Source organism: Magnolia sinica, chromosome 18 (assembly GCF_029962835.1).
Source record: "Magnolia sinica isolate HGM2019 chromosome 18, MsV1, whole genome shotgun sequence".
In the NCBI taxonomy this organism is placed as follows: Eukaryota; Viridiplantae; Streptophyta; class Magnoliopsida; order Magnoliales; family Magnoliaceae; genus Magnolia; species Magnolia sinica.
The window spans coordinates 52,066,243-52,081,178 of record NC_080590.1 but is presented as its reverse complement, the minus strand read 5'-3'; the positions used below and the strand labels follow the sequence as shown (position 1 = coordinate 52,081,178).

The window sequence follows — 14,936 nt, the reverse complement described above, 5'->3', positions numbered from 1 at the left end:
AAAAAAAAAAAGAAAATAAATAAAAAACCCTAACCTTTTTCCTTTCTTTTCCTCTTCTTCTTCTCTCTCTTCTTCTTCTTCTTCTTCTTCTTCCTCTTCTCGGCCTGCTACGGCCCTGCTGCGGCTGCGGCTGCGGCTGCAGCTGCGGTCCTGCTGTGGCTGCGGCTACGGCCTCCTCCTCCTCCTCCTTCTTCTTCTTCTCTCTCTCTCTCTCCCTCTCTGTTCTTTCCCTCTTTCCCTCTTTTTTCTTCTCTTCTTTCCCTCTTTTTTCTTTTCGGTTTCCCTCTCTCCTTCCCTTTTTTTTTTTTTTTTGGGCAGCGTAAGCTGCTGTCGGTACGTGTCACGCTGAGACGAGCGCTGACACTCCTCGAGCTCCGAGTTGTACGAACGGTTCAAAGGAGATCAAAGTTTTATAGGCTCCACAGTGATGTATTTATTATATCCACACCGTTCATCTATTTTTAAATATTATTTTATAGCATTACCTAAAAAATGAATCGTATCCAAAGATCGTCCGGACCACACCAAAAATAGCAGCAGAGGTGATGATTTTCACCGTTAAACAATTCGTAAGCCCACCGTAACATTTATTTTCCATCCAATCTGTTCATAAGGTTAAAAAGACCCGAATGAAGAGGAAAAGCAAATTTTATATTGATCTAAAAGTCATGTGATCCCAAAAAAGTTTTCAATGGTAGACGTTCAATCCCCCATTGCTTTTTGCAGTGTGGTCCACTTGATAATTAAATCTGTATTATTTTTCGTGTCAAGTCTTAAGACAATCTCGTCAAATGAATGGACGGTTTAGATATAACACATTCATCATGCGTGGGGCCCAAAAAATTTTGACATGTGTGCTACACTTCACAATCCAAGTCTCACCTAATTTGAGGCCATAAAAAATTGTACCAAAGACATATTAACTTAAAATTTACTAATTAAATTATAAACTGCAATTGCTAACTCACAATGCCAAAATCAAATTATTTGAATAGTTTTTAATTGTTATTCGGTGTACTCTTATTTTTTAAAATAGGGCCTTTTGGTTTTTTTCATGATTCACTATCCAATAAATGTCCACTAATACATAAGTGGGATAATGACAATAAATTGCATGAATTTGAGGCTAATTTGGGGCATAGATTGGTCCTCCAAGTCAGCCCGAAATTGGCAACGCCATCTACCTGAATTTAATTTCATTTTTGCAAAAGAACTACTAGGAGAAAGATATTAAATTATTAAGTATATAAATTAGATATTTAGAAAATTAAATATATACATTTTGTAGTCAAATTCAGGTTACTTGGTTCAAAAATTAATCAGACAGTCCGATACAGCTTCTCACCAAAGAGTGGACCGTTACACCACCATAAACATGTTCCAATTTATAAATGAATGCATATTTGGAATGCTTAGAATATTCCGGATTTAATACATATTTTTTAATATTTTTTTGGCAAAAAATTTTACGCCGTTACGGGCCATTACGCCCCCGTATCGCCGTTACGACCCCGTATCCGTATCGGTTTTGGAGGTCACCGTTACGCCAACCGATACCGATACGGGACACCTTGCCCTTGATATACATTGATACACCACACTCTGACAGCTTAAGCTTTTGGAGTGAATGGTTGTTTGATAATTTGGTATGTGTTCTGCTCTCGTTTAATGTTTCTTGAGTGATGCCAAGCTCCATTAAGAGCATAGATTGGAATATCGGTATTGTATCAACCAATACAGTCATATCGTACATATCGATATTGGTTAGATACGATACGTGATATGGCACTGTATCGAGCTGTTATGAAAAAAATATGTTGGATTGGCCCATATCGGTTGTATCAGCATAGATATTTCATGGCCGTATCGGCTATAAAAGCCTCCAGCGGTTGGGTTTTTTGTGTTCTCTCTCTCCTCAACGTTTTCTCCTTATTTTGATTTCTTTGTAGAGAAGGATTGTTTCAGAGAAGGATTATTTTAGAGGCATTTCCGACTAGATCTAGGTTAGATTTGAAGAGCGATATATATATATATATATATATATATATATATATATATATATATATATATATAGAGCATCAAATTGAAGGATCGAAGCTCCTGGGCTCGGTTTTGTAAAGATCGAAAAAAAGGTAAAAAAATATATTTTTTACCGTTTCGATCTGGAACCCCCATCAAAACAATTGTATAACCCATTTCGATCAGATCGTAGCTGATTTGATCTCGATTTGTTTTTTTCTTTAATTTTTTTGATTTACGTAGGGATTTTTTTGGAATTTTCAGAAAAAAATTAAATTAGTTTTTATTTAATTTTTTTATTCTTGTTATGATGCTTTAGTATTAGAAAACTACGGATCTACTGATTTGGTCTCGATTTGGGGGGTTTCTCTATTTTTCCTTTATGTTTTTTATTTACGCGGGAATTTGAAACATTTAGATTTTTTTGAAAATCATTTTTTTCTTGATTCTTGTTACGATGCTTGAGGAGTATTAGAAGACTATGGATCTACAGATTTCACACTTGAATTGATTAGAATTTCTACATATTTTTTTCTATTTTCGGGTTAATTTTTTGGGCATTTTCTTTTCTTCTTTTTTTTCGAAAATAATTTTAGGGATGTTATGTGATTATGAATGATGGATCTAAGTTTATATATGTTTTTTGGAACATAGATTTATCACTTACAGCTAGATTAAAATTATTTTCTTATATTCGAGCCAATTTATCCATTTTAAAGGTATTTTGTTAATTTTGTTTTTTTTTTTTAATTTCAAAATTTCTTTGGCGGAAAGATAAATCTATGTTATTTAAACTATGTCTAACTTCTTTTAGGGCTTGTTTGGCTGTAAATGCATGTAAACTGTGGTAAACAAGTTATTATGACAAGTGCTCCGTGTTTGGTTTAGAGTTGGAATTTCATCTAAAAAATTGAGCAAACTCAACCTTGTAATAGGTGGGCCCCACCACGATGTATATGTTATATCCACGCCATCCATTCATTTTTTCATATCATTTTAGGGCATGAGCCCAAAGATGAGGGAGATCCAAAGCTCAAGTGGACCCCACCATAGAAAACAATAGGGATTGAATGCCTACCATTGAAAACTTCTTGGGGGCTACATAAGTTTTGGATCTGCCTCATTTTTTGGCTCATGACCTAAAATGACTTGACAAAATGAATGGACGGCATGGATGAAACACATACATCATGGTGGGGCCCACATAATATACATTATGCAATGAAGTCTCATTTAAAAAACCGTACGCATCAACATCGGCAAATACCCAAGTCATCATTACTTGTTTACCACCATTTACATGCATTTATAGCTAACCAAACAGGCCCTTAACAAACATTTATATTTTAGAGGTTGTAAATTTATTTTTAACATATTTTTGCATTTATTTTGGCAATTTGCAAATGTTTTTTTTTTTTTTTTTGTTGTTTTCAAAAAATCAGATTGGATACTTCTTTTCTTTTTTTTAATCAAAATTTCACCTCTTACAGACTTACTTGTATATCAAATTATCAATACATGTCATATATTTATACTCTTCTGTTAATCTTATAGTCCTAATGTATGTATACAAGGAAAATTTTCATTTTTGGTGGTGAGCTGATTAGTAGGTTTTTATTAAGATAAGTATTTTTTTTAAATATTATTAACATTTAAAGTAAATATTTCTAGTTTTTTGCACTTACACATTCTTCAAGCACACACTTGACACTGCTGAACTTGTGTTTAAAATAACTCCGCTAACAGTTAATGGTCCAATAGTTGATAGATAATCATATTAGCAATATATGATAACAATTTTTGAGATACATCAACAACTATAGAAAATAAAAATAAAAATCAACACCACACCTTACAGTATGTTAGCCTGCCGGGATTGCATTCTTACCAAAGAATGGTCCTATACACCATTGAATACATGGTCAAAACACATTTTAAAAAAAGATTCTTGGATATCTCATTTTTTTCTATTTTTAATTTAATTTAATTTAATTTTTTTTGTATTTTTTTGCTAAAAAAGATTCTGACTGATACAAGCCGATATGACCCTGATTCCGATAGGCGCTGCCATATTGTATCATTTTTTTGCCGACCTGAGACGCTTCAGATACCAACATTCAAAACTATGATCAAGAGCCTATTTTGTTTGTGGCAGGCCGACGGAGGCAGTGTATGGGTAGATCCAGATGGAGGGTCGCCTTGTTGTTTATTGGTTTATCTGGGGTGAGAGAAAGAACCACTGCTTCCGTAACAAAAGAGGTTCTGTTGTAAGGGTATTCAACTGAGTTGTCTTGGGTGCCCCAGGGGCTACTTTGTATTTTTCTTTTTTCCTTTCCTTGTTGCCTTTGCTTTGTTTTTCTTTTGTTGGCCATTTGGCTTTAATAAAGTGAATCATCTTTAAAACAAGTCATTTTCTTTTAGTCAAAGATTGTTAGGCTGAAATTATAACATCTGCCTCTTAGTTTATGCTTAATTTACAACCTAGATTAGCAGGGCTTAATTCTGTATACCCCATATATAACTCAACAAAGAAAAGTCATCCAAGGGTTTTGGACGTTTTCTCTTCTCCATGCATTGGATGTCAACCTCTTTTCTGGGGTTTTGTGCAAGCTTAAGCCCTGACAAGTGGGCCATGTGATCTAGGCCATCATTTAGGTGAAAGCGTTGATTATTTGTTGGTTTTTGCATTGATGTTTCCATTCTTTCAAGTTGGAAAATCTCTATTATTGGATTGGGTGTGTATGGAGTGCATTTTTGGTGCTAGGGTTTGACATAAACTGTAAGTTACCAATCTCATGCATTGGTTACCTCAAGAGAGGAATAATTGATGCTTCCATAATCATAGGGAGCTGGTTTCAGAGATCTTTAGAAGAGAAAACTTGGATGTAATGTGCTGAGCCTCAAATATGCCGAGTGTCCCTTCACGTCTTTGGAAGGGCAAAATTGGATGTAATGGGCTGGGCCTCAAATATAAAGGTTCTTGCTGACTGTCCCTTCATGTCTTTATCTTGGTTTGCCTTGTAATCTCTCTTTGTTTGTTCTTTGATTTTCATTCTTCTTTTATAATAAAATTGTTCCTTGCAAAAAAATAAAAATAAAAATCCAGCTCAATCGGTTGCCATCGGAACCACATTGTGATTGATCAGGTCGTTTCTAACCTAGATCTATCTGAGCCTCTTTCTCAATAAAGGCATTAGAATTATCTTCAAGGACAAAATTGACATTTGTGCTGTCAAGGGGAGTGTTGTGGGAGTTTTTATTAATGGTCTTTCAGAGTACAATATTATGTTATTTTTGTATCATGGTACTTAGGTGTACCATATTATATTTGTTTTTGGTTGGTTATTATAGTAAGACAACTGGATCTAAACTGAAAGGCAGAGTGCTGCAGTTTGTCCACATATCTTCTACAACCTAATTGGTTCTCTTGTAGCCCATTTAGAATTGATGGCAGATAGAAATTGTTATAGTGCAAAATGGTTCGATCCCATTGATGTGGGGTGGAAGCAGTGATAAAGGGCTTGTGTTATCCCTTGTCAAAAAAATTTCTTCTCATTGACCTTCATTGCTGCAGGATGTTGATAGTTGGATGGCCTCGATTGCCCACACTTATAATCTTGATACTTCAAGAACAGATAATTCAATAATTTTGAAAACAAATTATTAGATCTGTAGATTCAGATCAAACTGCATGAGTTGAAAACCAATTGCGCCATCTAATAATGAATAGCATTGGGCCCTGCATCTGAGAGGAGAGTTGTAGTGATGCAGGACAATTAACCACTTGCTCTAAAAGCTCAAACTGTTAGAGCATGGCGAATCAATCCCTTTATCTCATAGCCTAGGCCCCACATATCATTGTTTAAGACCTTAATGCAGGGGCATTTTCACATTGGGCTCGAGTGGGGTCGCCTGTTGGATGCAGGGGCACACTCGGGGTGGGTGACCCATGCGATTTGGGGCCCTCGGAGGAGGTCTCGTGTTCGAGACTCCTTACCAGGGGTGATTAATGCGCATTTCACACCGGACTCTAGTGGGGTAGCTCGTGGGATACGGGGACACACTCAAGGTGGGCGGCCCATAGATTTGGGGCCCACGAAGGGGGTTCGGCCGAGGTCCTAACCCATGAGATGTGGGGCCTGGGCTATGAGATAAAGGGATTAATTCGTCATACTCTAACAATTCGAGCTTTTAGAGCAAGTGGTTAATTGTCCTACATCAAATTGATATCAGAGCGGGAGGTCTCGCGTTCGAGACTCCTCACCGAGGATGATTAATGCAGTGGCATTTTTACACTGGGCTCGAGTGGGGTCGCCTGTTAGATGCAGGGGCACACTCGGGGTGGGTGATCCATGCGATTTGGGGCCCACGGAGGAGGTCTCGTGTTCGAGACTCCTTACCAGGGGTGATTAATGCGCATTTCACACCGGGCTCTAGTGGGGTAGCCCGTGAGATGCGGGGACACACTCGGGGTGGGCGACCCATGTGATTTGGGGCCCACGAAGGGGGTTCGGCCAAGGTCCTAACCCATGAGATGTGGGGCCTGGGCTATGAGATAAAGGAATTAATTCGTCATACTCTAACAGTTCGAGCTTTTAGAGCAAGTGGTTAATTGTCCTGCATCAGACTTCGGTCGAACCCCCCTCGTGGGCCCCAAATCACATGGGTACCGCCTCACACGAGCCACCCGCCTCACAAGGGCCGCCCACCCCGAGTGTGCCCCTGCATCCCACAAGCAACCCCACTCGAGCCCGGTGTGAAAATGCCCTTGCATTAATCACCCCTGGTGAGGAGTCTCGAACACGAGACCTCCCGCTCTGATACCAATTTGATGCAGGACAATTAATCACTTGCTCTAAAAGCTCAAACTGTTAGAGCATGGCGAATCAATCCCTTTATCTCATGGGTTAGGACCCCTTGTGGGCCCCAAATCACACGAGCCACCCGAATCACATGGGTGGGGCCCGCCTCACACGTGCTGCCCACCTTGAGTGTGCCCCTGCATCCGACAGGCAACCCCACTCGAGCCCGGTGTGAAAATGCCCCTGCATTATCAAGTCATTACTCATTAATATCATTTTCCAAAACACAGATCACTCAAAAACCTGTGGGTCAGTCCACCACACATGGGACCCAAGGCCCCATGCAACAAATTCTGTCAACAAATAAATTCTGTCTTGCTGACATAGCATGCTGTCCATACCAGGGTCCTGTTCAGATGTGTCCTGCAAAGGGAGAGCTCATTTGAAATTTCCTGGGGCAAGTGATTTGCCTCCTGGTGTCCTTAATAGCTGCAGGCAGGTGCCCTACCACTTCAAAATATTCGTATTGATAGCAGTTTGAGTACCCATAAGGAGAGCTAGCACCTCCAGCTTCAATGGGTTGGGAGATCCAAAGTTGATAAAAGCAGCAGCAAACTCTCCCTTGTCAACATGAATAATACACGACAAATAACCAGCATTGTTATCATATTGCAGCCCTTCATCAAAATTAAGTTTAGCAAACCATGAAGTAGGGGTGTCAATGCGCTGGGTTCGGCCAGATACGTAGGTACCCATACACACCCCCCAATGGGTATTGTACCCATACGGCCATACCCACATCAGCCTTGAAGCAGGCACCTATACCCAAACCCATTAGGGTGTTGGTGTACCCATTGTCATATCAGTAAACATTTACGATTTGAGATAATAAATTTTTTTTTTTTTGACCCACTTGATGATCAACTTAAATTTATCAAACATGTGCCAGTCAGACCAATTTGTCAAAATATTGCAGATCCGGGCCTCACAAGAACATGACTACATGACTCTAACTTGGACACATCTACCTTCCAGTGTCGAGCGCATACCTGTCAGTGCGACTTTAGAGATATGCTCCATCCATGATGCACTCGACACAGCACACATGCATGAGAACCAATTTTTTATGAGATCCAGCCACCATATCTCGTCAATCCAAGCATAAGTGGAATGGATTATAAGTGTTTTAAATAGCTTACGCAAGGTACCATGTAGCTCACACTACCTTAATGCTACGTAGCTCATGAAAATAGTTCAAGTCACGTCTGCCTACAATACATGCTAATTTGCATACTCTACATGCTACATAGCCTATGGTACATACTATGTGGCTTACATTAAAAGTTATTTTGCACTTAAACATTAAAATCAATTAATGTTCTTAATGATTTGTTACATTTTCTATTTTGAATAAAAATTAGATCTTTTGGATGATTTTAGTAAAATAATTTAAGTAACAGCATTAAATCAGTTCACTTGCTCTTTCTTCATTTTATACTTACTCTTTGGCCTATTTTCCTATTATTTCATGCTGTTTTTGTTGCACCAAGTATCATAAAATTTCATTGTTAACCAGTCTAATTTGGTGCAAAAATATCATGAATTTCATGATATTTGGTGCAACTAAGCACAACCTTAATTAAAAAACTGGAAGTAGCATGTAGCTTACACCTCACACTTTAGAGGGGTGAATGCTACGGTACATGCTATTCACTATTTAAAACACTAAAAACTGCACATGGTAATTCGTGGTGAATACATGTTGCATAATCTTCATCAACAACACATGTAGTCATGTGGTGTAGTATGTATGCTTGTAGTACATAAATGGTGGGGTTCGGGTATGGGTTTTAGTATATCCACACCCGACTGAATTATTAATCGGGCTAAAAAAAAAAAAACCCAAACCCAGAACCACACCCGTTTAGCTACACCCATGCCCAGACTGTGTTGGGCTGGGTTTGGATACCCATTGGGTTCACCTGGCCCGTTCACACCTGATGGGGGTGGTTTCCAAACACAAGTCAGATGACCCAGGTAACGGTTGCAACAAGTCTACTTGAAAAGCTGTGGGAGTAAGCATTGGAATATTTTTTTCACAGAAATACTCCTCTAAAAAAACGTAGTTCCTGGCCAACCATATCTGCCTCCAGGTATAAATGGCTAACAGTAAGCTCTTCTTCCTGGCAGTATCAAACACTTGATTCCAGGATAGGAACCAATACTTAAACGCATCACTGAAGTTACTCTAATCGAGAGAATTCCAATACAAATCAAATTGGAATCTAGAGAATCCCAATTCCTTCTGTCAAGCTCCCTAATAGTTTTCGAAGGGAGGCCGCCACAAGCCATTTGGTAAGCAGACATCTCAGCCAGAGTGGATCAAATAAGAGTGAACCTACCTGCCTGGTGGAATAATTTACTCCGTCAACTGCAAATCTCTTAAGAAGCCGTTGGAAAAAGAGAATTAAAATAGTTGCAGCTACTATTACCAGGATAGAGCATCACACCTGTAGGTTTTGAGAAACGCTTGTCATGATAGAATCTTTATATGTATATATCCTTTCTCAAAGCAATAGAAACCTTAATCTAATCCTAACCATTCATTCAGTTTAAACCTTACCATCTATTTTAGTAAAACATTAGAAAGGACTTGGAATATCTGTAAATCCCGTGACCACCATACAAGTTTTACGTAAATGGGTCGTAGCTCAGTTGGTTCATGTCAGTATTGCATGATCTTGACCCCTTTGCAATATAATAATTTATAAATAAATAAAATGAATTGGCTTTGCAGATTCTAGCTCTTTTTATAGTACAATCTCTATCCTGGCATTGAACACTCGTTTCTTTCATTTTTGCTCCTGGGCTAGGAAATCTTCCTATGTGTTCGCTATTTTCATCAGATTCTTCTTTATTAGCCATTGATGGTCATTGATTTCTTGGACTGCAGGAGGAATCTTTTGAATGTCCTTGATTTCCTTAAGCGGCCAAATGCAAGCGAGCTTGTCTCAGGAACAAGAGATAGGGTGAATCTCTATGACAAGTTCAGGACTGCAGTTGAAGCTTCTTATCCTGGTATCATCGATGAGGCCACACGGAAAGCTGAAGAGAAGAAAGCCCAACAGAAAAAACCAACATTTTGGGAATCAGTAACAGATGCTAAGGTGGGAGGATTCAAGTTCTCTTTCTGAATTTTTTGAACTGAAGAAGTGAAGTGAAAAGATGAAAAGAGGGATTACAATTTGTAGAGTTCTTCAATGCAGCTCTCCTTAATGTTACATAGAGAGGACTTCTATATAACCCAGCTCCAAGAGGGAGGATTGATAGACTACTCAAATTCATAGAGGTATGTTATGCGGCTCCTTAATGTTAAAGAGAGGACTTAATACCCGCTTCTAACAAATTATTTTTCGGGGTAAGGAAAAGTTAGGTCATTGTTTTAAGTTATATAATATGTTTTCTTTCCTTTTTATGTATCCATATCTAGAGGTTTGCTGAGCCCACATGCGTGTACAACTTGTGCACACACTACCACGTGTCCCAGCCTGATGCACAGGTGCAATATCCAAGATGTCCATCCGGTGGGTTTGACTGTGGAGATGTTCTTTGCTTGAAAATAAATATGGCCCCATTTGTCAGGCAGGTCAGTTGATATTTGTCTCATAAACTCTGGCCCACCTGATGAGTGTACAGAAATGATTATTGGGCAAGAGCATCTATACAGTGGCAGTGCTCTAATGAATGTGATTGGATCCTGTGCTGATGTGCCATGCTGGCAGACAGTCCAGTGTGTACATGAGCTGTGTGTGGGGGCTTGGCAGAGCTCCTCTGTCTATATCTATATACTTAAGTGGTACGCTCTGTGGTCGCAGGTTTTTATGGGGTGCACACGATGTGCAAATGATACTGTCTCCATCGTGTTACTCCCCTCATATTCACCGTAGACCCCAAAAATCAGGCTGATCAAAGACTCAAATCAGCCACACCATCGGAACAATCTCAAATCATGCCTAAAACCTCTCAAATTCAGGTGGTGTGATCTGCAGTCATGCCTAAAAACTCTTTAAGTTCACACATATTGTGGCCCACTTTAGTTTTGCAAGGGCCTGATTTTTTGCATCCCCTCATCCTGCCTGGATGCTTCTGATGAATGGCTTGGATGGCATAGACACTGCATGGCAGGCCCTATGGGGAGGTTTTGTTGGTTGTGCATCACCTCTGTTGTGCGTCACCTCTCAACTATCCCCTCAGATGCGGCCCATCTGAGTTTCTGATGAAGCTGGTATTTTACCCGATGTTCTAACATCCAAGGGTGACCCAATGGGGGGGGATCTGATGCCCACATCACATGAGTGCTATAGTAGCCCGGCTAGAAGAACAATCCAGATGCAACTAAAAAACATCTAAAGATTGTGGGCTAACATCTTCCAATTTGAAAAACTTTTGGACCATGGTTCATCCACATTGGGACAACACATCAGTGGTTTGGTTTATCTGAACAGGGACCTCAACTTGTCACAACTGAATATTGGTGTATGGTGTGCAAAACCTCTGGCACCTATGACACCTTTGAAATAGAAGGATTGCTTGCTCTAACATACAAAATATGTTACAATCCTACATGTGGATAGGAAGAGTTAGTTTTCTTTTTGATAGGAAGAGTTAGTTTTCCTTTGAATTTGAGTAGTTAGTTTTATTTTGAGTTTTCCTTTGAATTTTAGTAGTTAGTTTTATTTTGAATTTGATTTGAGTCTTTTGAATAAGGTAAGATCTAGGTGGTTGCCAAAGGATGCTTACACCTCATTTTCCACCTTAGATTTGGGGGTAAATGGGTGTATTTCAAATCCATATAGTTGCTTTATGCATTTGGTAGCCTTGGATTCGGAGGTAAATGGAATTAAAGGTATTTCAAATATACTTTTTTAGTGTGGTTTGAAATCTCAGCAAAACGCTGAGATTCCGATCTTATTCAAAGGAAATGCCTTTTTTGCCTCCTTTTTCAAAGAAGGAGAGTAGCGGAAGTAATAAAGGTGTCTTTAGGCTACTAATCCATTGGACACATGGAACGGTGATGATATCCAAAAACAATTCAATTATTGGCTGCAACACTAAAATCACATAAATAGAATGATCTGAACCATTTAAACATTGGACATCTAGATGGACAATTGGAAAGCATTGATGAGTTGCTTGTTTGTGATCCTTGCATTTGTGGTCCACCTAAGGCTCGAAATTTCCTCTTTTTTGACCGAAGTATATATTTTAATGGGCTTATTACAATCATTCTCTCTCTCTCTCTCTCTCTCTCTCTCTCTCTCTCTCTCTCTCTCTCTCTCTCTCACACACACACACACACACACACACACACATGTATACTAATTTAGGATATGAAAACTGATTTAGTTAATCAAATTTAAGTCTTATGAATATACCAAAGAATTCAAATGCCCTCCAAATACAAGCTTCTAAAGGAAAGATTTGGATTCCAATGCATTTCAACTAAAACACAAATGAGGATTTAGAATCACCTTGATTCCAATGTAATTGTGATTTAGATTCTAATGCATTTCAAATCCGAGTTGATAAATATATCATGTAAGCATTTTTGGATTATCAATGAAAATTTAAAGTTCTTAGTTCTCTTTCTAATGAGAATAAGAAGTTTGAATTCTCTCTTTGATGAGATTTTAGTTCTTGATTTTATCTAGCTCTTTTTTGGTATCAACAATAACAAGATTGTTACAATTGGTATTGAAGGGTCTGATACTAGCTCGAGATTGTGACCATAAAATTAATTTACTGCCTGGAAGTGGGCTTGTCAATATGTGGCCATAGATATCTTCATTTCTAAAAAGGGGAGATTGAGCGCCGAGTGTCGGAGATGTTAATAATCGGGATCATAAGACCAATTAGCAACCCTTATTCTTCTGTGGTAGTACTAGTTTGCAAAAAAGACAGCTCATGAAGAATGTGTGTTGATTACTATCATTGAACCAGGTAACAATGAACGATCGGTATCCTTGTAATAGTGATTGATGAACTCTTGGACGAGCCGAGTAGGGCTTCCTACTTCACCAAATCAGATCTTTGTTCAGGATACCATCAAATTTGAGTGAAAGACCAAAAATGGCATTCCACACTCATGACAACCATAATGAGTTTTTGGTAACGCCATTTGGGTTAACAAACGTGCCAGTCACCTTTTGAGCTCACATGAACGACATCTTTTGCAAGTATCTATGTCAATTTTTGGTGTTTTTTTCTGATGACATCTTAATCTATAGCAAACGTTGTGATGCACATTTGTCACAGTTGCATATTGTTTTAATATACTAGGCAAAATCGGCTCTTTGTTAAGCGTTCTAAAAGTAACTTTGGGAGTAAGCATGTAGAATACTTGGGCCACATTGTATCCAAGGAACGAGTGACTCCCGACCTGAAGAAGGTGCAGTGCATGATGTGGTTGCCTTGACCCACCACCATTAAAGGCCTGCTGGTCTTCCTTGGACTCATGCGCAACTATGGGCAGATTAGTGCGCCATTGATAGCCTTATTACGAAAAGACTCTTTCAAATGGGAATGGATGAGCAGAGTTGTCTTTTGAAGCATATTAAAAAAGGCAATGTCTACAAGTCCAAGTCCAGTGTTGTCACTCTTCGAATTTTCCAAGCCATTCGTCATTGAATGCGTTGCTTCTGAAATGGCAGTGGAGGCTGTACTAATGCAAGAAGCACGTCTGATAGCCTTCCTTAATAAGGTTTTTTTCACTTACCAAAAGGAAATGCCTGCCATAATTTATGCCTTCACCAAGCATGTGATATTTATCGTGGCCGTAGATCAGTTTAGTAAATACTAAACACTGCCACTTTTTTTCCTTATCAAATTCTTATAATGCAGCCCAAGTAGCACTAGTATTCATTGATCACATTTTTAATTTGTATGGCATGTCTAACTTCATTGTTTGTGACTGTGATGTTGTTTTCACTAGTGTTTTTTTGGAAAGAATTGTTTCTTTTGCAAGAAATGGAGTTTTGATGAGCTCTGCCTATTATCCTCAAACGATTGGACAGATTGAGTGGATTAGGCGATGCATGAAGATCTATTTACATTGCAACAGGACATCAACCACAACATTGGGTGCAATGGTTTTTTCCATCATGTGGAACAAGAGTTACTAAAACGAGACAACACTCTTTGACTTATGAAGGAAAACCTTACAATGGCCCAAGTTAGGATGAAGACCTAGGCAGACAAAAGGTGTACTGAACAGTCATTTGAGATTGGCGATATCGTTTATCTTCGATTACAAGCCTCTCGACGATGGTCGTCCGTGGCATTGCACAATTCTACAAAATTAGCACTTCAATTTAATGGGCCTTCAAAAGTAGTAGAAATGGTAGGAAATGTTGCATACAAAATTGAGCTACTAATCAATGCGCATGTTCATCCAATATTCCATTTGTCTTGCCTAAAAAAGAAGATTGATAACCAGTCAATCATTTTTACTACTTTGCCGGCTTATTTAAACGTTTGGGGGGTAATAGAATTACTAGTAGAGGCTACTTTTGGGCGTCAAGATCGTGAAGAGGAATGATAAAGTTATCACTCATGTGCTGATCAAATCTTTGATTATCAGTGAAATTTTAAAGTCGTTAGGAGTTTGAAGCATGGCCTTCATATTTGCACAATAAACGCAGGTTATCAATCTGACAAGTGGGTTCTACTGTTTAGTAATCTAGACGGTTCGTTTTGTCCCAACGTGGATGGACTATGCCTCAAAATTCATCCATTTTTAAAAAAAAAACCTAATGATAAGACCGTTAAGAAGAGATAGCTACCCACGTTCAAAGTTTTTGCTTTTTTGTTTATCAACTGAAAGAGTGCAATGATTTATAAGCATGCACTCAGAAACTATACGCTTGTCTGACACGTGACTCAATTAAACCGTCCAAATCGTGGGGGCCACTTGATATGGGTCATATCCAAAAAATTAACGGTGGAAAAATAAAAGGAAAAAAAAAAAAATCCCAACGGGGCAATTGGTGGAAATCTAATGGACAGTTAAATGAAAAATAGCCATCACTTCAAAATTAACAAACACATGTCGATTAA

The 14,936-nt window shown here is 38.7% G+C and overlaps 1 protein-coding gene across 3 annotated transcripts in view; it reads left to right on the top strand.

The window, feature by feature from the left end:
- LOC131234050 (arginine-specific demethylase JMJ22) overlaps nucleotides 1–10,294 on the top strand; it is a 32,975-nt gene extending 22,681 nt beyond the window's left edge. For 2 of the 3 annotated variants that reach the window (XM_058231018.1, XM_058231020.1), the window contains one exon: nucleotides 9,775–10,294. In XM_058231018.1, the coding sequence (XP_058087001.1) occupies nucleotides 9,775–10,015 (241 nt within the window). In that variant the 3' untranslated portion in view covers nucleotides 10,016–10,294. The remainder of the gene's footprint in view (nucleotides 1–9,774) is intronic. The other variant, XM_058231021.1, reaches the window with a different exon arrangement.
- The last annotated feature ends 4,642 nt before the right edge of the window (nucleotides 10,295–14,936 follow it).